The 27,615-nt window shown below is 50.5% G+C and overlaps 1 protein-coding gene across 1 annotated transcript in view; it reads left to right on the top strand.

Annotated features, from left to right (window-relative positions):
* DNAJC3 (DnaJ heat shock protein family (Hsp40) member C3) overlaps positions 1-27,207 on the top strand; it is a 55,389-nt gene extending 28,182 nt beyond the window's left edge. The window contains exons 5-12 of the mRNA XM_056109929.1: positions 3,221-3,373; positions 5,560-5,741; positions 6,550-6,669; positions 11,981-12,086; positions 12,183-12,303; positions 22,483-22,615; positions 23,419-23,567; positions 24,108-27,207. Of these exons, the coding sequence (XP_055965904.1) occupies positions 3,221-3,373; positions 5,560-5,741; positions 6,550-6,669; positions 11,981-12,086; positions 12,183-12,303; positions 22,483-22,615; positions 23,419-23,567; positions 24,108-24,268 (1,125 nt within the window). The 3' untranslated portion in view covers positions 24,269-27,207. The remainder of the gene's footprint in view (positions 1-3,220; positions 3,374-5,559; positions 5,742-6,549; positions 6,670-11,980; positions 12,087-12,182; positions 12,304-22,482; positions 22,616-23,418; positions 23,568-24,107) is intronic.
* The last annotated feature ends 408 nt before the right edge of the window (positions 27,208-27,615 follow it).

Raw genomic sequence — 27,615 nt, 5'->3', positions numbered from 1 at the left:
TATGGTTATTTTCTTCCAGTATGTGGCTTGTCTTTTCATCCTCTCTAGTCATTCTCAGACTTAAATATTATCATTTGATCAAATCCAGCTTACTGATATTTTTTTTCTTCGATGGTTTGTATTTTTGGTATTGTATTTAAGAACCGTTGACCTGGACCGGAGTGATAATACAGCAGATAGGGTGTTTGCCTTGCATGCAGCTGATTCGACTTCAGTCCTTGGCACCGGCACCCCATAAGATACCCCAAGCACCACCAGAAGCAATTCCTGAGTGCAAGCCAGGAGTAACCTCTGAGCATTGCTGGGTGTGACCTAAAAAAAAAAAAAGAACTGTTGACCAAGCTCTACGTTCCAATCTTTTCCCCTATATAAAAGTTTTGTTTTACTTTTTTCATTTAAGTCAGTGATACAAAAATCAAGTTTTGTGTAACGTGCGACTCTAATATCACGCATCTGTGATCAGAGGCTCAGGGGACCATATGGGATGCCAGGAATCGAACCCAGATTGACTGCATTCAAGGCACGTGCCTTCCCCGCAGTACTTTCACTCTGCCCTAATTTGAAGACTTTTGTTCTTTCATTGAACTGTTTTTGCACTTTTACGAGTACTCAACTGAGGCCTGGGAGATCATTCTAGTGGGAACCAGACCTAGGTATATGTGAGGTCCTGCTGTGGGATATCTGGCAGCCAATGGTACCCTGGGAAGTGCTGCTGTAGCTTTGGTGGCCCCCGGCTCCAGTGATGTCACACTGGCAATCCCTTAGCACTTCTAGAGTGACCATAGTGGTCTCTGAGCATGGTGGGGCCCAAGAACTGCCCTACCAGCCTGAGCACTGTTACCAGACCTTACCGCTGAGTGGAGTGTCAGCCCCATGCCTCTGCTGTGGCCCTTAGTATAAAATTTTCACTACAGCTTCAGTCCTTATGCAAAGAACTGGTAAAAATACCCTAGAAGCCAGGGAGAGAGCTCCCTTTAGCTCCGTTTTGCATAATGAAACAGATTTGACTATGCTGAGTCTCTTCCTGGGCTACTGTGAGCATCACACCTTGTTATGTGTGCAACTCATGGCGTTGTTGGAAGGGCTCCTGTAAACAGGAATTATCTCAAGTCCCTGCCAGCTGCTCTTGTCCTTGCAGGACGTTGGTTTGGCAGGGGTGCTTACTGCAGACTTCCCAGTGTACCCGAGCATTGCTGAGTTCCCTGCGTGTTTCAGGGCACACCACTTGCAAGGCAGAGTGGAAGGTGTTAGAGGCTTCTAATGGAGAAAGCTCGCCCGTGGGGCTGGGGATATAGGGGTGGGGAAGGCACTGGCCTGGGCGTGTGGACAGCCCAGTTTGATTCCCGGCCCTGTGTATAGTCCCCTGAGCACAGAACCAGGAGCAAGCCACGAGCACTGCTGGGTGTTACTCCGAAGCAGACCAATAAAAGACCCCCAGAAAACGGTCTCTGTTGGGGAAGAGGTTACACTCGGGTGTTACAAGCTCGCTGGGGCTCTGCTCTCACGCCGAGGGTCAGTCAGTGCTGGAGAGTGGAGGCCTTGCAGCGTCAATGCCACGTGAACAGCTGCGGCAGTTGGAGCCTGACTCAGTGTACGTTCCTCCCGGCAGCCCCCGCTGTGCTCTCTTCTTGATTTTTGCTAACCTGGTTGGTGTTTAATAAAATCGTGCAAAAATGTGCAGCTTTATGCCTTTGTGTATGTTCTTAGGACATTCTGCCTCACCGCCCTTTCTCTCCTTTCAGTCTATTGGCCTTTTCCTCCTCTGTCCTTGCCCCAACCACTCCCACCACCCACCCTTCCAGTTTTCATATTTCTTCCTTATTTTACTCTTTGAATGTTTCTTCATAGATATAAATACGTAACTCCAGTGCATGCTTTGTTCTTTTCCCTCTCTGTTACTTCCTCAAGAATTTAACAGGCATGTTTGAGAAACTTGTTATTTTATTTGCTTTACTCTGCTTTGGGACCACACTGAGCTGTGCTCAGGGCTTATTCCTTACTCCTGATGGGCTGTGGGAGTATGTGGGGAGACACCATCCGGGGTGCTGGCATTGAGCCTGGGTTGGCTGTATGCGAGCTAAGTGCCCTTTCTGCTCTACTATTTCTCCGACCCCCATGCTTGAGAAGTTTGAAAGGTTGTTACCTTGAGCGTCCTCCAGAGACACAGAGCTCTTAAAATTAAGCTTTGACTCATTCCCCACCTTGGACTTGATTTTTTTAAAAATGGGGTTTTTCTTCTTTATAACCTCCCTTCAAATTAATTTTTTTTGAGTCATTCTGTTAATAGAGAAAGCAGAAAGAATGATGAAGGCAGATTCTAGAAGCCTCTGTGAATGTTTCAGTGTACCTCAAGTAGTTTGTATTTTCCTGTTATGAAGCAGAAATATTAAATCTGTATTACTTTCGTCCCCAAACTCTAAATTATTAGTAACGCTAAGCAGGTGAATTGAACAGTGAACATGTTCACTGACTTGAATTGAACAGACTGGCTAGAACAAAGAGTCAGTGGGTAGATTTTTGCCAATGTCCAATTTTATTTTGCTCCGAGAGAAGTCAGCTTATGGCTTGGGCCACACTCAGCAGGGCTCGGGGGTTACTCCTTGCTCTGTGCTCAGGAGTCACTCCAGGCAGGCTCCGGGGACCATATAGAATGCCGGGGATCAAACCCACGTTGGCCACGTGCAAGGAAAACGCCCTCCATGCTGGACTATTGCTCTGGCCACTAATGTAACTTGGATCTAGAATCTTTTTTCTTATCCTATAGTCTCTAAACACAGCCTACTCTCCTGTTCAGTTTCCCTGCCAAAATCATTTATACTTTAAAAGTATTAAGGAAATCTCAGGAGAAGGGGAGTCTGTGCTCCTTCAGGCTCAGTCGCGCCATGGAGAAGTGTGTGGTCACAGTGCTCTCCTGTGCTTCCGGCCCTGATCTCTTGGCCACAGTGATCTCCTGCACTTCTGGTCTGCATCCCTCGGCCCCCTGGTACGCTTTGACAGGGCTGCGGGTCTTCACTGGTGCTCCAAAGCTCACTGTGGGCACAGGTGATTCATCTGCAGTGGTGTTTGGGCCGGCCCTGCCGCTCCCCAGGTGCCCAGCACCTGGGCTAGTCTGCAGCCACTCCAGACCAGCCCAGTATGCTCCAGTGTTTGGAAGAGTCGGCTCGCTGGGCGTGTGTCACGGGCGTTAGACCTGTCATTCACTTTATCTTTGTTCTTGTAGCTCAAATCTAATCCAAGTGAAAACGAAGAGAAGGAAGCCCGGTCCCAACTCCTCAAAGCTGATGAAATGCAGCATTTGCGTTCCCAAGCTCTGGCTGCTTTCGAAAGTGCCGATTATTCTGCTGCTATAACCTTCCTTGATAAGATTTTAGAGGTAAGTCATGCTGATGCCATGGTTGGCGAGCTAAGCGCTTTTTGGCCTCCTCTCCGCCAAGGCAGATGCTTTGACATGTTGTATGCGAAAGAAAACCCAGATGGGAGGAAGTCAGATCGGTTCTGGGATGTTCAACTTTTTTTGGTTTCTGTGTTTTTGAAAGATGGTGCATATATATAGAAAAAAAGGAATTAGAACTCAAGGTTTCCATAAGTCTGTTGAACGTGCTCTGGATGGAAATGAACTTCATTACACACTTTGTTGTTTTTGTTTGACGTCACATTTTCTTTTCAGGCAACCAAATTCTAGACAGTTGGAGAATGCAGTCAAAGATGAAAGGGCTGGTTGAAGAAAAAGGAAAAAATAGTATTTGAAAGTGGAGTGTTTAAAGTGAGACATTTCTTGGGAGTAAAAGAAGGAAGATGAGCTAATAAATCCGTAGGTTTCTAAATAGGGAAACCTATGTTTGGAATTTGCTTGTTCTGAAGAACTTAATGACAAAGTTTCAGACGGAAATCTGCTAAAAGATCCAAGTGGAGCAATCGTGATTCATATTTATCATTTTTTGGTGTACCCAATGCGTCCTGTCCTCCAGACTTGGCAGTATGCTCGTGTTGTCTGTAAATTGGGTGTTTCCTTGCTATTCTTATGAAGGAAACTGTGCAATGTAGAAATTACGTTTCACTAGGTAGTTTTATTAACTTTTTCTTAATTCCTATTAAGGAAAAGTTTATTATAAATTTACCTTTTGATAGTTACCTCTGTCTAGTTTGTTGTCTGTAGTATCAAGTGTCTTCAGTTAGGACAGTGTTGATTTAAGTATTGTGCTCAACGTGCAAAGTCCAAATGACTTGGAGATCGGGGCAGGAAGAGATGGCTCCTCCCAACACTCACCTTGTTAAGTGTGCTTTGGATTAAAATAGAACTGTCAACTTTTCCACATAATTTTTTTTTTCATGTGTGTGTATGGGCGGGAGCCATAGCACAGCGGGTAGAGCCTTTGCCTTGCATGTGGCCGACGTGGCCAACCGGAGTTCAATTCCTCCACCCCTCTTGGAGAGCCTGGCAAGCTACGAGAGTATTCTGCCCACATGTCAGAGCCTGGCAAGCTCCCCGTGATGTATTCCATATGCCAAAAACAGTAGCAAGTCTCACAGTGTTACTGTGCCCTCTTGAGCAAATCGATGAACAACGGGAGGACAGTGACAGTGTGTGTATGGTAGCACTGTAGCACTGTCCTCCGATTGGTCATCAATTTGCTCGAGTGGGCACCAGTAATGTCTCCATTGTGAAACTTGTTGTTACTGTTTTTGGCATATCGAGCACGCCACAGGGAGCTTGCCAGGCTCTGCCACGAGGGCGGGATACTCTCGGTAGCTTGCTGGGCTCTCTGAGAGGGACGGAGAAATCGAACCCAGGTCAGCCACGTACAAGGCAAACGCCCTACCCGCTGTGCTATGTGTGTATGGTATAAGCATTTAATTCCCAGGTAACATTTTATAAAGGGGAATTTCATTTAGCCATTAATAGAAGACAAATTTTTTGTGAATCTTACAAATCTCAGCCTAGATTTTATTTTTTGAGACTACAAGAATTGTTGGTTAAGTACAAAAATTGACTATGGGATTTTCTCTTTGAAATCAAATATACCTTACTGGAAAAACAAACAGACAAATAAAAAACATCTAATAGTAAATGCACTCTTATTTTCAGAATTTCAGAGATATAATTGAATAGTTTCAAAAAGGCTTTTTAAAGATTGTTATTTCAGATGTTCTTGGAGAGTTTATATTGTTGCATACATCTGTTTATTTTTGTCACGTTTTCGTTGTTTATTTATTTATTTGCTTTTTGGGTCACACTCAGCAATGCTAAGGGTTACTCCTGGCTCTGTGCTCAGGACTTACTCCTGGCAATGCTCAGGGGACCATATGGGATGCCGGGAATTGAACCCGGGCCAGCCACAAGCAAAGCAAATGCTCTACCCACTGTACTATCGCTCCAGCCCCCTATTTTTGTCACATTTAAATGAAATTTTGAATACTGTTGGAATTTACAATAGAATAATCACAGGAGTGGACGATCTTTTGTGTTGATATATATGTAGATGAAAATACTATAAGGCTTGAAGTATGAATGTGCATAATTACTGTGTTTTAATGCTTTTAATTCTTTTGTTTCTCAAGGTTTGTGTTTGGGATGCAGAAATACGGGAACTTCGAGCTGAATGTTTTATAAGAGAAAACGAACCTCGGAAAGCAATAAGTGACTTAAAAGCCGCATCAAAACTAAAGAATGATAACACGGAGGCCTTTTATAAGATCAGCACACTGTACTACCAACTCGGGGACCACGAGCTGTCTCTCAGGTGTGTACATGCAGTAAGAGAATCCCATTTCCTTTTTCATTCAAAGTCAGTAAAATGTTGGTTCAGATGTTTTTTTTTTTTAACATTCTCAGAGTATTTGTGTTATCCCTTCGTTCTCCTTCCACAGTTTATTTTCATGAAATATGCTTGCTAAATAAAGTAGGAGGACTGTTCTATTTGCAGTTGCAAGATGGAGTGCATAGCTCAACTTGCCCATTTACTTGGACCTAATAAATTTGCGATCTGGTGTCTTGCTCTGTATGAGTGTATGGCACATTATGACGTCAGTAGTCTGGTTTACGTTTAGCGAAGTAAGGTCATTTTTATTGAAACTTTTGTTGGATGACCACGAATCACCAAGTTGCAGTGATATTTACTATTGAGTTTCAGGCATACATTGCTCCAACCCCTTAGTTTCCCTCCTGTCCCCTGAACTTTCCTCCATGGCAGGCACTTTTCCCCTCCCCCATTGTCCCCTTGTGTGTTCTTAACCTCTCCCCCCAACCCTCAGCCAGTGGCAAGCTTCCTCCTCCCAAAGACCAGCTCTGCTCTTTATGAAAGTGAAACTTATTTAGGAAGCTGTGAGGGGAGGGAAAGGGGGAGGTACTTGTTGCCAAGAGGATACCGGCTTCTCCAGAGTTAAATAGGCGAGCCAGCCAGGAACAGGTTCCAGGGAGAACACGGCTCCAGAGCCAGCCAGGACATCTTGTTGACTTGTTATCCTTTATTGAGATATATTTTAGTGTAGAAAACTACTCATTGGTTATTTTGACCTGCCTGCTTCTCCTCTTTTTAAATATCTGAACAGTGAAGTTCGTGAATGTCTCAAACTCGACCAGGATCACAAAAGGTGTTTTGCACACTATAAACAAGTTAAGAAACTTAACAAGCTAATTGAATCGGCGGAAGAGCTCATTCGAGATGGCAGGTAAGAGAATGTCGGCATCATCCAATGCGACTCTTTTCCTTTTCTGGTGGACAAGAATGAAGACTGAGGGCTCTTCCTTCTGAGCCTTTGAAAGGGGAGTGTCCTGAGGCAGGACCTCAGCCGGGTTCCCACTGGCGTGTTTTGCCTGTGGCAGCCCAGATGAATGCACCCGCCTGGGATTCTTCCTAGCTGATCTGCTCCAATTTCACCGCGTCCTTCCTGGGCCTCGCCTGTCTCATGCCCTGACTATGCGCAGGGTGTGGACACGAATACGATTTGAGTTCTTGGTCTTAGCTTAGGATGCAGATTCGGATGAGGCATATACTATAACTACAAAAGAACTGTGCTGGGGCCAGAGAGTCCAGAGGGCCAGAGCACTTGGCCTGCATGCAGTGACCCAGGTTCCCTCCTTAGCACTGCACATGGTTCCCTGAGCCTGCCAGGAATGATCCTAAGTGCAGAGCCAGAGCCAGAGTAAACCTGTGTGGGTCCCAAACCAAAAAACCCCCAAAAACTGAACAACAAAAAAAAAACAAAGGTGGGGGTGGGTGAGCTAATGTCCTTCCCAGAGGAACAGGTATGTCCAGAATATGCAGAGCTTTTGCTCTAGGTATAGGAATTCTGGGCCAATGGTATCCTTGCTCCATCACCTGAAAAATATCCTACTGCTCCTTTCTGGTCTCCATGATTCCCGATGAGGAATTCATTGTCAGTCTAATTGTTTTCCTCCTAAGAGTAAGGTTGTCATTTTCTTCTGATTGCTTTCAAGATTTTTTTTTTTTATAATTTATTTATTTATTGAATCACTGTGGGAAAAGTTACAGAGCTTTCAGGTTTAGGTCTCAGTCATGTAAATATCAAACACATTTCCCTTTACCAATACTTATTTTTTACCGCGAACCCCAATAGAACCCCACCTCCCACCCCTCCCAATTCCTGTGAGGCAGATGAGTTCTAGTTAACACTCTATCTACTTTGACTAGATTCATTGTTTCGATAAAAGATGCACCATTATTATTTAGAGTTTACCCCCCCTCCCACCCCCCTCCCCCCACCAAATCAGACATGCTGAAAAAGTGTGGTGAAATGATTTGCTTTCTACAGCTGGGTTTAAGAATTAAATGTTGTCGCGCGGCCGCTATTGTGGCTGCGCGGTTTTGGATTTCTGCTATTTTACTTCTTAACCCTGGAAGTATTTCTGCTAAAAGTCAGATAATTAAGAGAGATTGGTTTCTGTGCTCTGGAGTCGTGGCCGTGCCAGAGAGCCGCTCGTGGGGGGCAACTGGTGACCTTGGTAGGGCGTGAAGGACGGGCCCGAACGCCCCCCTTCCCATGAGGTTTTAGTCGCTCCCACACCCCCAGCTCATACCTGCTGTCCACAAGGCTCCCATGCGGCCGCCATCTTTCTTTCCAGAGAGACAAGATTTTTTTTTTTTTTTTGTCTTGAGTGTTCAGAATTTTAATGATGTTGTATGTAGATGTGGCTTTCTTTTGGGGGTCACCTTAGTGTCTAAAACGTGTGGACTGGTAACAGATTTAGGTACTTTTCAGCCTGTTTCTTGGATGACTTCTCAGTCCCTTGTCTCACTTCTTGAGTTAATAGCCCCATACAGGCCCCCATTTATATTTTTTATTTATTTTCTGTCTGTTGCTCCGATTTGGGAGTGGTCCTGGTTTTCTGTTTTCCTGGTCCCCTCCATTCTGTTGACAAGCAGATACAACTGGATTTTTATTTTTGGTTTTTATAGATATATTGGGCTGGAGCGATAGCATAGCAGGTAGGGCATTTGCCATGCACGCAGCCAAAATGGCCAACCCGAGTTCAATTCCTCCGCCCCTCTCGGAGAGCCCAGCAAGCTACCGAGAGTATTTCGCCTGCACGGCAGAGCCTGGCAAGCTACCCGTGACGTATTCGATTGCCAAACACAGTAACAACAAGTCTCATAATGGAGATGTTACTGGGCCCACTCGAGCAAATCGGTGAACTACGGGAGGACAGTGATACAGTGATACAGATATCAGTTCTAAAAATTCTATTTCAGGCTGGAGCAATAGTACAGCAGGAAGGATGTTGGTGTTGACCGCAGCCAACCTGGGTTTGATCCCTGGCATCCCATATGGTACCTTGAGCCCTCCAGGAATAAGCCCTGAGCATCGCTGGGTGTGGCTCCCACCCCCTGCCCCCACCCCCTCAAAAAAAGAAAATTAAAAAATAATTACATTTGGATATCGTTCTTATTTCCTCTCCTTTTTTGCTGGGGCCTTCTGTTTTTCTCATTGCTTTAAACATATTTGTCATTGCTGTTCCCCCCCCCCCCCCCCGGCCACTTTATAAACCTTTCTCAGGCCATTCGAACACGTCTGTCTTCAGGGTGCTAGAATTTGGTGCTTTTTTCTCATTCCCTAGTTATTGGGAATGATACTTGGCTTCCCATTGAAATCTGGACATCTCCATTGTATGAAACCACGTTTTCTTTAACTCTTCTCTTCTGGCTGGCCTTTCTGGTGCTGCTGACCCAGCAAGGTGGGGGACCCTGTCACAGCCAGATGGAGCTATACTTTGTCTCCTGCATGGGCCTCTTCTTCCTCTTGGTGCAGGAGAGCCAAGGTTTGGGGTACTCGTTTCTGCCCGTGGATGGAAGTTCTGTATCCATTTCTTTCTTTCTGTGGTTTGGGGGCTGGACCTCTTGGGGCTCATGGACTACCCCTGATTCTGCATATGGGAGTTGGTCCCAGTGGTGATCAGGGGCTCAGGTGGTGCCAGAGATGGAAACCCCGGTGCTCCTGTGTGTAAAGCATGTGCTCAGCCCCCTGAGCACTCCCTCCAGCCCAGATATTTTCTATCTTTTTTTGTTTGTTTTGGGGCCATACCTGGCAGTGTGCAGCGCTTACTTCTGGCTCTGCGCTTGGGGATTACTCCTGGCAGGCTCAGGGGACTCTGTGGGGTGCCAGGGATGGAACCCAGGTTGGCCATGTGCAAGGCAAATGCTATACCATGTCCACTGTGCCGTCGCTCCAACCCTCCTGATTATTGTTTCCATATGCTCTGCTCCATTTCCCACATTTGGTGGACCATTCTGGCAAACTTGCAGAGCACCGTCCCAGCTGACGGATTGCTTCTCTTTAAAACCTTATATTTAAACCTGTGCTTTATTTATTTATTTGGCGGGGAAAGGAGGGAGTTGGGTCACACCAAGAGATGGCCAGGAATTACTCCTGGCAGTGCTTGGGGGACCATATGGAATGCTGGGGATTTGAACCCCGGTTCGCTGGATGCTAGGTAAATGCCCCGTCCGCTGTCCTATCACTCTGGCCCCTAAACTTGTGCTTTTAAAGCAGCAGAAGGTTGCAGCCCTTGGGAATGGTGCCACAGTGCCAGGTAAATAGAGATTTGTCTGTTTTCTTTCCGTTTGCCATCACTGGGGAGATCGCTCTGTACTTAGGGCATCTAGCTCTCAGAATCAGGTTTTGTTTGTTGACTTTTTAATGCTGAGAGATCTTTCAGTGTTCTTTGGAAGTAGAAAGTGGAGGCTGAGATGTGAAGCAGGTCCCTTCAGCTGGAAGTCCTTGCCCCAAATTGCGAGGATGGACATTCTTTATGTGCAGCTGCATGCCAGGGTGCACAGACCAAGGATGGAAACTGACTGTGGATTTCTGGCACTTCCACGCAAGTCAGACCCCAACCCAGTGTGCCATTCAGTTTGACTGACAGTCATGAGCATCCTTGTTTTGTGAAGGAATGTCCTCATGTTTCAGTCTGGATGGTGTTCATAGTGTGTGTTGATCTGGCCTTGACCTCCTGGGGGCACTGTAGTAACCCTGGGTGCAAACGGGTGTGGGTTGAGTGATTGGTTGTTTTGGAAAGGGGGCGGTAAGCTCATAAATGAATTTAGGAGCCTCTGCTCTAGACTAAGAAGGGAAACCATCTTTTTAATTTTTTAAATTATTATTATTATTATTATTATTTTTTTGTGGGGTCTACACTTGGCGATGCTCAGGGGTTACTACTGGCTCTGAACTGAGGAATCACTCCTGGTGGTGCTTAGGAGACCATATGGGATGCCAGGGATCGAACCCGGGTCAGCCGCGTGCAAGGCAATTGCCTTACACACTGTACCATCGTTTTGGCCCCACGAAGGGAAGGGAAAAGTTTTGGTTTTTGGGTTTTTTTTTTTTTTGAAAAAAATCATTCTTTATTTTGACCAGCAGGTGGAGCCCTTTGGATATATTTCGCCTCTAACATAGCAATATAATAAAAGCCTTTATTGTATCTTTTCATTTTTAAATTTTTTTTTATTTTTATGTAGTTGTTTGATGATTTATTATGTAGAACAATGATTTATTACAGTAACTATTCCAACACCAATCCCACCACCATTACGATTTACCACCACCGTTATTTCCAATTTTCTCTCCACCACCCAAGCTCGCCCCAACAGCAGGTCCTAAATAATTCAGTTTGTATTGCATGTTATGAATAATTCTCTAAAAATTATCAAAAAAGATTTTCTTATAAGAAAGTGTGTGAAGATTGTTGTCTTTCATCCTGGAACCATTTAGCCCTTGTATCAGAGATTATTAACAGGTTGTTACGGGTTAAGCCTTGTGTGTTAATATTTTCTTAATTGAGACTGGGTTCCTTCTACTTTACGTCCCATCCAAGGTGGTGCGCTACTCCTGGTACATCAGTGGTGTAGAGTATGAGATGTCGCTCTAAGGATTATAAAATTTTGAATGGGGTGGTACAGCTGGAGTTAAATTTTTAAATTTATGGTGACTTTGGGGTCCAGAAGCATCTCCGTAGCTCACTGATCTCCTTTGATATTTATTTGTGAGTCTCTGGATCAAGGCCGGTGAATGAGCTTATATGACACCAGAGGCAGTTGATGGGCGTGACTTCCAGGTTCCTGGAAGAACAGGGGGATGAGGGAGTTTGTTCATCCCCGACTCCATCAGAGCCTGGAGATTTCAGTCACAAAACCCATATGCCTGAGTTTTTCAACAGATTCATTCCTGGATGAGGCTTGTCCCGAGCCCCTGCAGTACAGACGTGAGCATGGCAGAGATTGGGTCCTGGAGGTTATTGGCTGCCAGGGTTCTGTTTGGGCTGGTGGTGGGCTCACCTGTCCCCCAACGGGGCGCCCCGGATAAAACTCAGCCTGGCTTGGGGAGTCCAGAAGGGAAAGGCTTTGAAAGTACCTGCTTGTGCAGGTGACCGGTCAGGCAATGTAGGAAGCCAAGAAGTGGCTCCTTTCCCTGGCTCTGGAAATAAAATCTCACTGTTTCTCCTCCTCCTCCGCCCCTTTCTCAGATACACTGATGCGACCAGCAAATACGAGTCTGTCATGAAAACAGAGCCGAGTGTCTTGGAATACACAGTTCGTTCCAAGGAAAGGATCTGCCACTGCTTCTCTAAGGTAAGGGTTGCCGCATTCCCGGAAGTGCCAAAGGTCTGCAGCCTGCAGAGTGCCCCCCGCCCCCCATGCAAACCCTTTCCTCATGTTTTCTTTTAGGACGAGAAGCCCGTGGAAGCTATTCGAGTGTGCTCGGAGGTCTTGCAGATGGAGCCCAACAACGTGAATGTTCTGAAAGACCGCGCAGAGGCCTACCTAATCGAGGAGATGTACGACGAAGGTAAATGTGCAGCTTAGCACACCACAGCTCCGTGCTGCTGCAGGCGACGCTAGCCTGACTGGCGTCCCCCTGTTGAAACAGAAAGGCCTGGGAAGTTTGGTGAGTTTAAGAAAATGGCAGAGAACTGGACCCCAGAGGGTATCAGAGGAGGAAAGATTTCTGCTGTTGAAACCAGCTCCCTAGAACAGAAAACTAAAGGCGCCGGGGAGATAGCACAGCGAGTCGAGGGCGCTTGCCTTGCACCTGGCAGACCTGGGTGTGATCCCGGGGATCCGCCAGAGCCCTGCCAAAAGTAATTCCTGAGCAGTGAGTCAGGAGTAAGCCTTGAGCACCATTGGGAGTAGCTCCCCAAACTAAACAAACAAGAACTTAAAAAGACACCATTTTAAACTACGTTTGTTGTAGATAAGTCAGTAAGCATAAATAACAAAATAGAAAATTTAGTTGACAGGTCTCATTCCACCCAGAGGTGGTCACTCTCATTTGGGATTTGTATCTCCAGCCTTTGTCTGTGCGTACATGGGTGCACATATACCGTGCACGCACACGTGCCACTGAACTCTAGCTGCACATGTGACACTTAACTCTAGCCGCACACGGTCCCTGAGTATGCCCGTGGGTCCACATAGAAATGAGCAGCATGAGAACTGCTCGCCCTGCCGTCGGAGAGCATGTTATAAGGACTGGGGTGGGTGGGGGCAAGACTGGGAGCTCTTTGGGTGGGGCAAGATAACAGGAATAGAAATTGGGGGAAAAAAAAAGATGCCTTTTGTTGAGAGGGCTTTTTACCGGAAGTGAGCCTTATAGTTTACTGCAAACCTTTGGTTTTCAAATCAGGTAAAGAAATTTTTTTTTTAATTAGAAAAACTTTTTTATTCTGATAAACTTGATCAGTGGTACTTGTTTTCAGTTAGGTGCTGTGTGTTTAATAAACAGTCTGCAGCTATTAAAAGTAGTATGCATTTAGTATCCCTCAGGTCAGTGAATTTTCTCCTCCCACAAAGGAATCAGTGTTGGCAGCAGATAGTTTTATGTGCCTCTGAGGCTGCCTCCCAGGGACAGAAAGCAAATAGAATGCCCGTGCAGCAAGACTCGGGGATGCTGAGGGTGAGACTGGGCTCCGGCCCACTGTTTGTGGCCTTATCCCTCTGCTACCCTGCCCACTTTGGGCGGGGAGACAGAAGGGGTGTGTATGCCTGGGGCTGTACCCTGGCTCTGCTCGGGGCTCTCTCCTGGTGGTGCTCAGAGGACCTTATGCAGTAGTGGGAATTGAACGTGATCTGCTGTGCAAAGCGTGCCCCTCACCCTTGTGTTATCTCTCTAGCCCCTGGCCCTCTGTGGCAGCAGCCTAATTCTCGGTTTTCCTGGCTTCTCATACTTGGAAAAAAGTCCTTGCTTTTAAATGATTTCCTAGGACTGGTGACAACTCTGGTTACTGCTGTTTCTAGGACATTTTCCTAACTTGGTTCTTGACATCTAATTAGAACCTGAAATGTGTGCCCTCAGAATCCACGTTTAATGTTCATGAGAGTGTTTCCGCAGGTACAGTAGTACATTTGTTCTTTTCGCTTGCAAAACCACTGTGTCTGCTCAGTGAAATGGCTCCACTCTTGAATCTCGTTTGTTTTCGGAACTCTTCAAGATGGTTTTGTGGGAGCTGGAGTGATAGTACAGTGGCTAGGGCGTTTGCCTTGCATGTGGCTGACCCGGGTTCTATTCCCAGCATCCCATATGGTCTTTGATCACTGCCTGGAGTTATTCCTGAGTGCAGGGCCAGGAGTAACCCCCTGTGCATCGACCGGGTGTGAGCCAAAAAGCAAAAACAAACAACAAAAAGATGGTTTTGTCATCTGTACTTTATCCATGTGAAACAAAAGATACACAGAAGAATATAAAAGACTTGCCTGCCAAGAACCATTAAGTTGGGACAGAGATAGGACAGTGGGCAGGATGCTTGCCTTGCACATGATCCACCCAGGTTCAATCCCTGGTACCCCATAAATGATCCCCCAGTCCCCCAAGTGAGCCCTGAGCTCAGAGCTAGGAGTAAGCCCCGAGCACCACCGGACGTGGCCCCCAAGCAAACAAAAACAAACCGTTAAACCTTGTAGGCTCTTAAATGTAACTTAAAAGATGCCTCTTTCAAACTACATCTAACTTTTATCATAGATTTTTTTTTCTCTTTTTTGGTTCACACCTGGTGATGCACAGGAGTTACTCCTGGTTCATGCACTCAGGAATCACTCCTGGCAGTGCTTGGGGGACCATATGGGATGCTGGGAATTGAACCTGGGTCGTTCGTGTGCAAGGCAAATGCCTTACCCACTGTGCTATTGCTCTAGCCCCTACATCTAACTTTTAAATTACACTAACTTAAATGTCAAACTCACTTATTTTTTTTTCTTTTTGGGTCACACCTGGCGATGCACAGGGGTTACTACTCTTGGTTCTGCACTCAGGAATCACCCCTCGCGGTGCTCAGGGGACCATATGGGATGCTGGGAATCGAACCTGGGTCAGCCGTGTGCAAGGCAAACGCCCTACCCACTGTGCTATTGCTCCAGTCCCAATCTCACTAAATTTTTAAAGAAATTTAATAGTTTCTTGAAAAAGAGTTTGCTTAATAACCAACGTAATAGGATAGATCTGTCTTTGAAGTCTGTTTTTCCTTTTTAATAGATTTATTCTTTGTCTCTTAGGGTTTTTTTCCTGGGGAACCCTTCTGAATTATTATTTCATAAGTTAACTGACTGAGTAACAGGGGTGAGGAGTCAGTTTCCCAGGTGGGAGGGAGGGAGGGAGCACATCAGGGCCCCGCCGGTGTGGGGGGACAGGGAGGAAGCCAGGATCAGTGAAACTCAGAATGTCACTTGTTTGAATTCCATGGTCACGGTATTCCTGTTGTTCATCAATTTGCTTGAGCGGGCCCAGTAATGTCTCCATCGTGAGACTTGTTACTGTGTTTGGCATATCGAATTCGTCCCAGGTAGCTTGCCAGGCTTTGCTGCGTGGGCAAGGTACTCTTGGTAGCTTGCCGGGCTCTCCAAGAGGGGCGGAGGAATTGAACCTGGCTCGACCCGGCCGGCTGCGCGCAAGGCAAACACCCTACTGCTGTGCTATCGCTCCATCCTGTTTGAATTCCAATCAGGTGTAAATGAGCAATGTCTGCTATGACCTAGGCCAACATATAATATGATAAAATTAGAAAAAAATGTTCTTTATTATGAATTCTGGTTTTACCTTTTGCAAATCGGTGATTGAAAATGAAGGTAGGAGAGATGGTCCAGCAGGTAGGGCTCTTGCCTGTGTAGGCGGGTTCCATCCCTGGTCCCCATGTGGTCCCCCGGCACCACCAGGAATAGTTTCTCAGTGCAGGATCAGGAGTGAGCCCTGAGCACCGCCGGGTGGGGCCCCCAAACAAAAACAGAGTGATGATAGGTATATCCTGAGTGAAGGAAACGTTCGTTTCGATTAGTAATAAGGGAGCATCCTTTGTAAGCACGAGGGAGAATCAGGGGAGATCCCAGGGATCCCTCGCACTAGAGCATAAGTGTGTGACGGATGTCCCCGCACTTTCGATCCTTTGAGGCGAGACCTGAAGTGTAGCCGCTGGAGCCTGTGGCCTTTCCCTGTAATGTTCTGGGCCCCTACCCCACCCCCATTCTCTTTCCCCTTGTGGGTGCCCCTTTTGACAGACCCACACTCAGGCACAGGGTCCCGCTCCCCCAGCCCTCTCCACCACCTGTTGTTGGGGTCCGGCCTTCTCCGTGAGGGCGAGGAGGGACTCGTGCGGGCTGGAGTTGTGCCGAACTTTTGTGTGCTCGGGGCCGTCTGTGTATCTGCTGTGTGTGACGTCGGTCACGCGTGGCGCCCTTCCGGGTGGTATTTACAGAGGCTCTGGGAGAGGCCCAGCTTGCAGCTGCTGGGAGGCGCTCCCGCGGGAATGACACCGGTTTCAGGTCCCGCTGGGAGCATCCAGGACATAGCGGTGGGTGCTCCACCAGACCAGCCGCTGTGGCTGGGTCACTGTCCCGTTGACCTGGAGAGCAGGAGTCCTGGAACCGCCTGGGCAGCGCTGCCAGCCCACTGGTGACCCTGAGTATGGCTTCTCGGCAGACCCCATCATTTACCTTGGAACTTGATGAGGAGATGCTGAGTGAGGGTCGGCACGTTCTCCCAACCTGCTTGTGTCCAGCATGTCCCCCCTGCACATGCCACTCAGCTGTGCCCACCCGAAGGAAAAGGGCCGGATTGGAGATATCTGTGGGAAACTGTCGACCCGGCGTGGCTGCTCTCAGTGTGAGCCCCGGCAGGAAGGGGCTGCCTGCTCCACTGGTCCCGGGGGAGGAGAAGGGGAATCTCTCCTTTCCGGGACTGCTTGGGGCTCTGCCTTCCTGTGCTGGAGACGTGTGACTCTTTCGTATTCCTGTCATGGCCAGGAACATAGGCCACTAGGATCAGTGGGGCACACATTTCTGGAGCGCCAGATCTTGAAGCAGAAGTATCTTGTTTGGCTTCCCCTAAGCAGCTTGTTGGAAGCAGGGGCTGGACTAGAAAGTGGCTGGGCCTGGGGCTGGAGCCATCGTACAGCGGGGAGGGCATATGCCTCACTCGGGGCTTGCTCAGGTTCCATCCCTGGCTCCCCATCTGGTCCCCCAGGCTGCTAGGGGTGATCCCTGAGTTCAGACCCAGGAGTAAGCCCTGAATACAACAGGTGTGGGAGTGTGTGTGAGAGAGAGAGAGGAGGGGGGAGGGGGAAGAGAGATGGAGGGGGGGAGATAGGAAGATCGAGTAGAGGAGAGAGAGTTGTGGAGAAGGAGCAGGAGAGAGGGAGAGGGATGGGGAAGAGAGAAGAGATAGGAAGAGAGAGGGAGAGAGGAAAAGAGAAAGAGGAGGGAGGGGAGAGAGAGAGAGAGAGAGAGAGAGAGAGAGAGACAGAATGACTGGCCCTTTGCACAGACGGTCAGTGTAAGGTGCTACCTGGTAGGCCGAGCTGAACCCTGCAGGTGCTTAGCCCAGCCCCGTTTCTTTTGCCCGGCACCTGTTCACAGGGGGGACCCCCAGCCACCTGCCCTGTGGGGATGATTCGCACATTAGCCCATGTCGCTAGTCTTGTGCCCGGCCGGCCTTGTCTGTGAGGACTTCCGATACAGAGTCCCTGCAGCTCGATTGGTGATTGGAAATCGGGTCTGCCCCTGTGTGCGGTAGCACAGCTCAGGCCGACAGGACAGGATGGTTGAGCAGGTGATTTCCAGACCATTGCAGCTTAGAAGGCTGCAAGCAAACACCTGAGGGAAGGGAAGTGGGGGGTGGGGGGGAAGCCCAGGACAGAAATCCGGAGGCGGGGCAGGGAACAGTTCTAGGTGGCCTTTCTTGGGGGTGCCAGAGGGCAGGTGTGAGGAGGACAGGGGCTGGCCAGAGGCTCGCTGGTTAATGATCAAGTGTGCCCACTGCAGTGGTCTTGGGACAGGGAAAGGCCACCACCCCGCAAGGAAGCCTGCCCAGGCCTGGACTTACAGCCTCTGCCCCAGCTCTGTGAAGCCCCTTGGTGAGACTGCTTGCACCCTGATTGAGAAGGGCTAGTGCACGCTTCAAACCTTCCTCCTCTGAGAGGAAAGGAAATTCTTTGTAGTTAAAAATAAAAAAGCAAGCCCTTTCTCCCCCTTGTCTGTGTTGTGACGATGTGTGTGCACGTTGAGGGAGGGGTATGTGTTAACATTTGGTTGCAGTGTGTGCACATGTATTTTCCAGGGGTTGTATTTTTTTTGGGGGGGGAAATATATATATATATATGAGATATCCCAGGTGTTATGACCAGTTGAGCACGCAGGAACAGGAAGCGTTGCATTTTTCGTGGCTGCATTTATAGTTTCTCTCAGCCCGCTCTCCTGTGCTTAGCTAGGGAAGCTGTTTCTCATCAGAGAGGCTGAGCACGTCTCCCCCTCCCCCCCCCCCCCCCCCCCCCCCCCCCCGCCGTCACCTCCCACTTCATCCTGGGCAGTGGGTTTCCTGTTGGACTTGCCTTGGCGTTCGGGCTCCTGCCAGCCACACCCTTCCTCCCGTTCCCCCGTCGGGCAGTGCCTGTTTGCAGACGTCCGTCCTTTGCCCATGCGTGCCTGGGCTGGCTGGCGGGCCTGCTCGGTCATCCTTTCCTGGCCGTCTTCGCTTCTGACCTTTCCAGCCCCGATATCCCCGTGGGGCCATGTGGTGCAGGTGTTTTTTCTGGTCTGACAGCCCAACATGACCTTAGCGTTCGACTCTGACGAGAGTGAAGCTAGGATCTCGGGGAGACTTTAGTGTGGCCACCTCTGGAGGTGCCCCTCCTGGCTCTGTGCCCTGGGCTGTCCCCTCAGACCTATGCTGGGCTGAAGCATGTGCCCGGCCCTTTGAGCCATTGGTTTGGTTTTCCCTGCCAAAGGCCCACTTTTGCTCAGTTTCTAGGCCCTTTGACTCTCCAGGCAAAATTTCTATCTCTGGTCTTTCAAAAATAATTTGTTTCCCTTCCTTTTTTGGGAGGGGGGTGTTACACCCAGTGATGCTCAGGGGTTACTCCTGGCTCTGCACTCATGAATTACTCCTGGCAGTGCTCAGGGGAATCACATGGGATACTAGGGATTGAACCTGGGTCGGCCACATGCTAGGCAGGTGCTCTACCTGCTGTCCTGTCGCTCTGGCCCTGTCAACTTCTTTCTGTTTGGTCCTCAGTTTCCCCACGCGGCTCCCTGCCTCGACCCCTTTGTCATGGCCTCTTCCCTTCTGTGGCCACTTGACTCCGTTTCCTGCAGTTCTGACACCCTCCTTGCATCTCTGCCCGGGCTCTGACCGCCGTGCTCACTCCAGGCTTACTGTACTCTACCCTTCTGGGTCTGAGTGTAAGAGTGTGTGCCATCAGGTTCGTTCCAGAACTTTTAGGTATTTAGGGCGCTCTTTTTTCTGGTGCTTGTTCTTCACATAAGTTTATGCTGCTCTACCTGTAGGAACAAAGATTCAGTAGCATTGAATGGATGCGGTGCTGTTACCAAAAAGTTTATCGTTGTGCATCGTACCCCAGGGGCGGTTCTGCCCTAGCTCCCTGGCTGCTAGGGGAAGTGGTGTGCGTGCGTGTGCGCGTGTGCGCGTGGGCTCATGAGTGCGTGTGTCCACCTGCATATGGGGAAGGGGGTGCCGGGCACGCAGCCTTCTCTACTTACCAGTCTGTTATCTGCTTCACTGTTTCCACAGACCTTGTGCATCCTGCTAAAATGGCTTTTCTCTAGCCCCGCCCTCTCTGCTTCTCTGAACCAGGCGAGTCTAGGAGGTCGGCGGCTTCCTTTGCTCCACCAGAGGGGGTGTCCTTGGCCTTCAGGGTGAGCCCCTCCCCTCCAGGGCAACAACTCGCTCCCGTTTTCCATTTTCCCCGAGATGGGCTGTTTGGTCTGCCGCCCTCGCCCGGGGCACCCTGTCCCCAGCGCCCTCTGCATCCGGAGGCTGTGGCCCTCACCCAGGGCATCCTGCCCCCAACGCCCTCTGCATCCTGCTGCTGGGAGTGTGTGGTCAGGGTGGGCCCAGACTCGTGGCAAGTGACTTGCCAGCATTGTCCATCACCATTGCCCAGTCGGTTCCCTCCATCTGTCCCCGCTGGGGCCTTGCATTCACGGCCCTGTCGTCTTGTGTGAGCATCCCTGATGTCCCATTCCCTGGCACTCCCGCTCCCCCCACCTTAAACTTTGTTAGGATGGGAAGAAAGTTGGTTCCATGGAGCCTATTGAAGTTGGAGGAGGTCTGGGTAGTTTTTATTTTGGGGTGTTGGGGTTTTACTCGTTTGTGCTCAGGATTTACAGAGCTCCCTCCTGGTGGGGCTCAGGGAGCCATCTGGGTTGGCTGCATGCCAGGCACATGCCCCCAACTGCAGTCCCTTCTCCCCGGCCCCTGCTGTCCTTTTCAGAGGATCCCAGGTCCTCATGATGAGAAAGGACTTGGGGTTCAGAGTTATCTGGGGAGTCGTCAGTTCAGAAGCATGAAATGGTGAGGACTGACTGAATTCTGGGCATGGTGTTGGGCCACAGGTGGCAGGGCTCTGCGTTGGCTCCTGGTGCGGGGGCGGGGATGATGCCTGTGCTCAGCCCTTCTCGGACCCTGGATCCGTCACAGAGGGCGGCTGGTGTCTGCCAGTGGGCTTGCGCTGTGGGGGACAGGGGTTCCTTTGCGGGTGGGCTGCACTGTGGAAGTGCTTCTCCCTCAGGGAGACTGGGCCCAGGTAGGCCTCCCCTGCTGTCCCAGCCCATGGGCAAGACGAGCAGGACCTTGTTCATGCCGCTGAGGGTCTGTGTGGCGGTCGTGCCTGACCAGGTTCTGCCTCCCCCTCATCCCCAGTCTCGGTGTGGGCTGTGCATTTGCCCCACCCTTTCTGCTGTGGCCGCTCCCCATTGCTGCCAGTCCCTGCTCTCCCGAGGGGGCCCGGAAGACCGCTCCTGCCCCTGCCCCTTGGCGTGTGCGGGGATGTGGCTCTCCACTTGAGTTTCTTCGGTGCTATCCCATTGGCCGCTTTCTCTCCTTCAGACATCAGTCCCCAGCTGGGGGTGCTTCCTGAGGGTTCTTTCTCGTCTGTGTTGTTCTGGTGGGAGAGCGGGGTGAGGGTGGGCGGACCGATGCTTGCCCTCTGCTTCTCCTTCTGCTGGGGTACACTGTGCCTTCGGATGCCTCAGGTCAGAACACCGGAAGAGGCCTGGGGAGGGGACAGTCTCTGGATTCAAAATGTGACTTGGCTGATAATTCAGTGATGGTCTTAGTATGTCTGGGTTATTATTTTCTTCTACTCTTCGTGGCTGCTCCATTACAGGAGAAATATAGTTGGGTGTTACTTCTTTTCTTTTTTCATTTATTTTGGCCACACCAGGTGATGCTCAGGGGTTCCTCCTGCCCCCCCCCCCCCCCCGAATTACTCACGGCAAGGCTCAGAGAATGTAGTGCCAGGGATCGAACCTGGGTTGGCCACGTACAAGGCAAGTGCCCTTCCCGCTGGACTAGCAGTCCGGCCCCTCATTTCTTCTTTTGACAGTTCTCCGTTAGACTATGAAATCCGAGAAAATATAAAATAGTACATCTAGTTTATGTTCACGGGAAATCTTAAATAAACAAGTTTATTAGCTGCCTGTAACCCTGTGACTCTAGGAAGTAACATACAACCCTACTTTTTCCCCTGCTGGAAGAAATAAGAGACAGTGGCTGTTTGGAGTTGAACCATCTCCCAGCTCTGCTTTTCATGGGACAGTTTAGGCGGTGCTGTGGGCAACATCTGAGCACCGAGGGCTGGGTTGCAGAGGGGGTGTTCGCAGGGCACCAGCCAGGTACACTGAATCCCAGGGGAAAAGATGCAAGGAAGACCCTCATTAGAATTCATACCAGGATGGTGTGTGTTGTGAATACTTGAAAGCAATCCTGTAATAGTTTGTTGGAGCCTGTGTGTGGCTGGTAAAGGTAAAGGTAAAGGCCCTCCTGTTGATCATCGATTTGCTCGAGCGGGCCCAGTAACGTCTCCATTGGAGACTTTGTTGTTACTGTGTCTGGCATATCGAATACTCTCGGTAGCTTGCCGGACTCTCCGAGAGGGGCGGAGGAATCGAACTCGGGTCGGCCATGTTGGCCGCTTGTAAGGCGAACGCCCTACCGCTATGCTATCGTGTGTGGCTGGTAAAAGATAATTATTGGGGACTGGCGGGGGGGGAGGGGGAGGGTGTCTGTGTAGTACTGGGCAGTGACTCCCGGCCTTGTGCATGCAGGAAGGAGTTCTGCCACGTGAGGTACTTCTGTGGCCCCATAGTCTTTGGAACTATGCAGCCGTAGCTGGCCTTGCAAGCATCTTGCTTCAGGCCAAGAGCTGCTGAGGGGACTGCAAGGGGGGCCTGCAAGTGGCCAGACAGCAGCACCTCAGGAGAGCAAGTGGACGGGGGCTCCAGACAGCACTGCCTCAGACTGTGAATGGGGGGCACCAGACAGCGGGGTCTCAGGACTGGCTCCACAGGATTCAGGAGTGCGAGTGCGGGGCGGACGCAGCGCGCAGCCTTCATTCCCAGTGGAAGAGTGGCGTTCTGCCTGTGAGGCGCATAGGGGGTGGGGGTGGGGTGGGGAGGGGTGGGTGTGGCTTTAGGACAGGCCCAAGGAGCTCCTGGTAACCACGCTCTCTCCTGTGTGTTCTGACAGCTATTCAGGATTACGAAACCGCTCAGGAACACAACGAGAATGACCAGCAGATTCGGGAAGGTCTAGAAAAAGCCCAGAGACTACTGAAACAGTCACAGAAGCGAGATTATTATAAAATCTTGGGAGTGAAAAGGTGAACTACTATTTAAAATCTGGCATGTTTTTTTTCTAATCATGAAGTTAAAAACTTCTGCCTTCTGTGAACGGCTTCAAGGCTTAAAGCGATCTGGAATGGGGCTTTTTTTCTGCTGGGGACCCCGGGTGTGTCCAGGGGTAACAGTGCGCAAGGCGGGCAGAGGCGGGAGGGAGCGCTCAGCCCGTGCTCTGTGTGGGGAATGCGTTCCCCAACGCGTGGATTGGCGGCCACCTTTCAGTCGAGCCCAAAATTCTGCTCTTGACGTGAATCCAGAAGCAAGATTCACACGGGGCTCAAAGAGTCGAAGCATCTCTTTTAAAGCCAAGATTGGAATCCTGGTGGCTTAGAAATTCCAAGTGTAGAGGCCGGAGAAATTCTAGCAGGTAGAGCGTTTGCCTTGCATGCAAACCTGGGTTTGACACCTGCCACCCGAGATGGTCCCCCAAGCACTGCCAGGAGTGATCCCTGACTGCAAGCCAGGAGTCAGTCCTGAGCACACAAAACCAAAAATCCCAGTTTCCAGGAGGGTCTATCCCGGGTTGTGAGCCCTTACATTTCCTCCCAGTGGGGTCTTAATTGGCATGAATGCATGTCTGAGGGAGGCTGAGTCCCTGACCAACCTGCCAGAACTGGGCAATGTTGCCTGTGAGTGAGCCCCTTGGCACTGTTGGAACAGCTGGGTCACTCACTTATTGGGGGGCTGAGGGGAGGGCAGGGGTCTTGGGTCTTGGCTGGCTTTGTTTTTAATGGAATTGTGGGCACATGCAGTAATCATGACCATAACACAATCATCCTTTCAGAAACGCCAAAAAGCAAGAAATCATTAAGGCTTACCGCAAGTTAGCTCTGCAGTGGCACCCGGATAACTTCCAGAACGAAGAGGAGAAGAAGAAGGCGGAGAAAAAGTTTATTGACATAGCAGCCGCGAAGGAAGTGCTCTCGGACCCAGGTGCCAGGGCGGGGCTGCTCTCCTCTGGGCACAGTGGGCAGGGTCAGGCCTGGGGGCGGTGTCCAGCCTGCAGTGGACAGAGCTGGGTCCCCCGGCGGGCACACAGCAGGGCGACGCCTCATCGCCTTATTCTCTGCCAGAGACAACTAAAAATGTTTGGGCTTTCAGTAGTCTGTCGGTAGTGGGGGGCCTCTGGTTCCTTCCCGCCACACAGATGAGTGACAGGCTTGTTCCCGCAAGCTTAAGGAGCAACTGGCCTGTTCCTGCAAGCTTAGAGAGCGTGGTTAGGAAGGCACCACGGGGGCAGGAGAGCATGGGGCAGCCCCAGGCTGACGTCGCTTGGGACTGCATGGTCAGGGTTTGGAGAGCCCCCTTGGTGAGGAGAGATGAGGGGGCCTGTGTTCCAGTGAGCCCCCGGTGGCCTGGCCATCTGGTCCATGCGAGGGTCGAGGAAGAGGTGCATGTCCCCGTTCCCCACCCCCACCCCACCCTCCTCACCCCCCCAGCAGCTGGATCTTCATGGCTGGCTTCTTCTTACAGAAATGCGGAAGAAGTTTGACGATGGGGAAGACCCCCTGGACGCAGAGAGCCAGCAGGGCGGCGGTGGTGGCAACCCTTTCCACAGGAGCTGGAACTCATGGCAGGGGTTCAACCCCTTCGGCTCAGGCGGACCGTTTCGATTCAAATTCCACTTCAATTAAACCAACCGTTCTTCTTCTGCACTTCCCCACGAGTTTTTAAAAGATTAAACACAAACCAACCTTGTGTTCCAGGATCCTAAGCGAAAACGTTTTCCAGTCATTCAGTTTTTGTCCATGACCAAAGAGTTGTTTTTGACAGGAGCCATCTCTGGCCCTCTGTGGGGTCAGCAGGGGGCCGGCGGGCTGGTGAGGGGCCCGAGGCGGGCTCCTCCTGGCAGTGCTCAGCTCTCTCCCTGCCTCCCCACCTCCCCGCCAGGTGTGTCTGTGCTCGCTGGGCCCTTGGGAAGGGGCGGCCCCGCCTCCTGCCAAGACCCGTTGGGTGATGGAACCGCCTCGGACACGCACGGCACACGCAGGTCACAGAGCTGGTGGACGGAGTCCATCTGCTGGGAGACCCGCTCCCCAGGGGGCTGCTGAGGGCAGCAGGTCTGGGCTTCGGGTGACGCCGTGTTCATCCGCTTGAAAGTTTCCAAGTTTGATTTTGGTGCCGGCCAAAGATGACGGAAGACCACTGCGATATAATTATGACCCCCCGCCCCCACCCACCCCGGCCCTTCAGTTTAATGTGAACACAGTAAATCGGATCTATATTAAAATACTATGCAGTGGTATTTAAACTTACCGTTGCAGTGCAGAACTGAAATACTTTTTTAACTGGAGTCAGTTGAACACAATTTCCTGTAACAGGATTGGCTCAGAATGTCTAGTTCCTCAGTCGGCAGAATCCCGCTCCCCTTTCTCACCACCAGGCGAGGCAGCCTCTCCCTCGCCCCAGGGGACGTCTAGGGGCGTCTAGGGCACCCCACCCCCCCACCCCCGCCCCACCCCGCCGGACCTGCCTCTTTTCAGACCTCGATGCCTCGAGATGTTCTTGTGCAGAGAGAAAAAAAAAACCAGGTTTACAAAGCAGCCAGCTCGGCCTGCACTTCAGCTCTGGATCGCATCTCTTCCTAAGACACCTTCTCTTAAGAAACGCACTATTCAAGTCTTTGTAAACTGTGTAATTTTTCCCCTTTAAAAAAAAAGTGTTACTTTAGTCAAGAACATTAAATATTTATGGTACTATTGATGCTGCGTTTAGATTCTAAGAATTCCTTTAGATAAGAATCATGACACCTTTCTTCTGAAAAGTTTTTTTTTTTCCTTTGCCTCAGCATTCTAAGTAGTCTGGATCTAATTTATTGTTCGTATGAAATGGAGCATTTTGATTTTTGGTCGCGGGAGGCATTTGCTGGCCCCCCGTGTCCACAACAGCCAAGCACAAATCCTCTTCTCCTTTCGGTCGTCCTGGAAGCTACGTAGCAGAAATTCCTACGTGAGAAAGAAAACTCCGGCCAGTTCCTGATTGACAGCGGCGCTTGCTGTGTCTCTCTCATCGACACACGTCAAGCTGCGTCAGGCAAGACCCTGGGCCAGCCTGCACTTGGTCTCACGCCTCAGACATCCGAGCCACTACGGAAAACCCTTTCCCAGGGACATCACCGACTCTTTCCCCCCCAGTCATCACTTTGTCAGCAGCTGCAGCTCCTCGTTCCAGGCAGTTCTTCCACAGAGGGTGTCCCTGAGCGCGCTGAAGGAGTCTGCAGTTGTCAGGAGACACCGAGGAGGCAGCCAGCTGGTCTGCCCACGACTAGCGGGCCAGAGGGAATGGGGATGGCAACTCCCACCTGTGTCCCCCACCGCTGTGGCCCACAGGGGCCCCCATCGCTCTATCTCTGAGTCTCAGGCGGTTCTTCTCAGTGACTGTCACCGCATTGCGCAGACCTGCCTGCCTTCAGGGATGAGAAGGAAGCCGTGGTGTCCAGTGCCCGCCATCTCCCGCCGTCCATTCTGCCCACAGGAGAACTCAAAGGGCTACGGAGCCCTCCCAGGGCCCCGCCGGAAGGAAAGCACAGTGGCTGAGGGGCTGGGGGGCTCTGGGGGGGCTCTCGGGAGAGTCATCTGGGTGTGCCGGCCCCGCCTCAGATGCCTCCCTGCCTTTGAGGGGAACTCCTGGGCCTACGGCTTGAGGTTTTCCACACCAGCAAGTATTAAGCACATGACAGGGGCCCGTAAACATGGGGAAGCTGTCGCCAGGGAACCTGGAGCCGTGGGCTGCCCCGTCCCCTGGGAAAACAAACTGGCAAACCACGTCGGCGGTAGAGGAATACGAATTGGGACTAGCGATCCTCAGCAGTAGGCGCCTTTCCCTTGAGTCAGTATTCGGAACTCCATAGCAGTATCCAACAGGACTTTGGGGGACTCTTGTTGAGGGGATGGAAGGAGAGAAGGAACTACCCACAGTTCTTGGAAGCACTGTGATTTGAAAGTGGTTTTAAGAGCAGAAGAGGCAATGGGAGTCACCGTTTGACGGGAATCCCATTTTCCATTCGTGGGGACGGCGAATGATGTTCTGTTAACGTGTGATGTGGCTCAGCAGGTTGGAGTGGCGTCTGCCTGGCTCCGGTGGGCACCCACGAGGGCAACCATCTGTACTCGTAAGGGTGGGAGGAAGGCCCCTGGCACCAAGGGACACCAAGGGACAGGGTATTCAGAACCAAGCGTTTCCTTGAAGGAGCGGGCTTACTCTGTAATTGCAAATGTTAATCAGTGGGGATAGTTTTGTTTTTTTTTTATTATTTTAAATGATCTCATTTGCTGAATGATTCAAGAATAAAACTGGCCACTGCGTGGCTCTGTGTACAGTAACAGGGTTTGCTGCTGTGGCCTGTGGCTGACCCTCTTACCTGCGGTGACAGCTGCCCTCGGAGGTGAGCCCAGAGACGGAGGGGGTAGCCGTGGGTCTCCGCCCCAAATGAGTGAGCCATTCCTGCCCGGCTCACTGGCGTAGTCAAGGATCTGAACGTGAGAGGGGTCTCAGGCACGTTTGCAGATATGGGTACTATTTTTATGCCCATGTATTTTCACATTTAATAAAAATATTTATGATCAAATCAGCACTTGGCTTTGATTCATCTTTTCATCTTTCCATGGAGTCTGAGGCCACCGTGGGAAACAGGAGGTGGCAAGTGCCCTTTCACGGGAGCGGAGATGGGTCTGAGGTTTGGGTGGGGGGCAGGTTGGTCACATCCCGGCATGCACCATTCTGAGCCAGAGTCTGCACCCGAAACCTGTGTTTCTGTGAAGGGCTGGCAGGGGCAAGGTAGGGGAGCACCTCGGCTGAGCTCGGGTGTCCAAAGCCCAGCACTTCTCAGTTCTAGAGTCCAGGAGGGCAGAGGACTGCAGCGTAGAACTTTTTAGTTTCTTGATTATTTTCGTGTCGCTGCAAGGAAGCGAGTAGCCCTGTCTCGGGAGAACTCTGTGGGAGGTGGGAGGAGGGTGGGAGCGTGGAGCGAAGGAGGAATCTC

This window comes from Sorex fumeus, unplaced genomic scaffold, assembly GCF_029834395.1.
Source record: "Sorex fumeus unplaced genomic scaffold, SorFum_2.1 ptg000008l, whole genome shotgun sequence".
In the NCBI taxonomy this organism is placed as follows: Eukaryota; Metazoa; Chordata; class Mammalia; order Eulipotyphla; family Soricidae; genus Sorex; species Sorex fumeus.
This window is presented reverse-complemented; position numbering and strand designations above follow the sequence as displayed.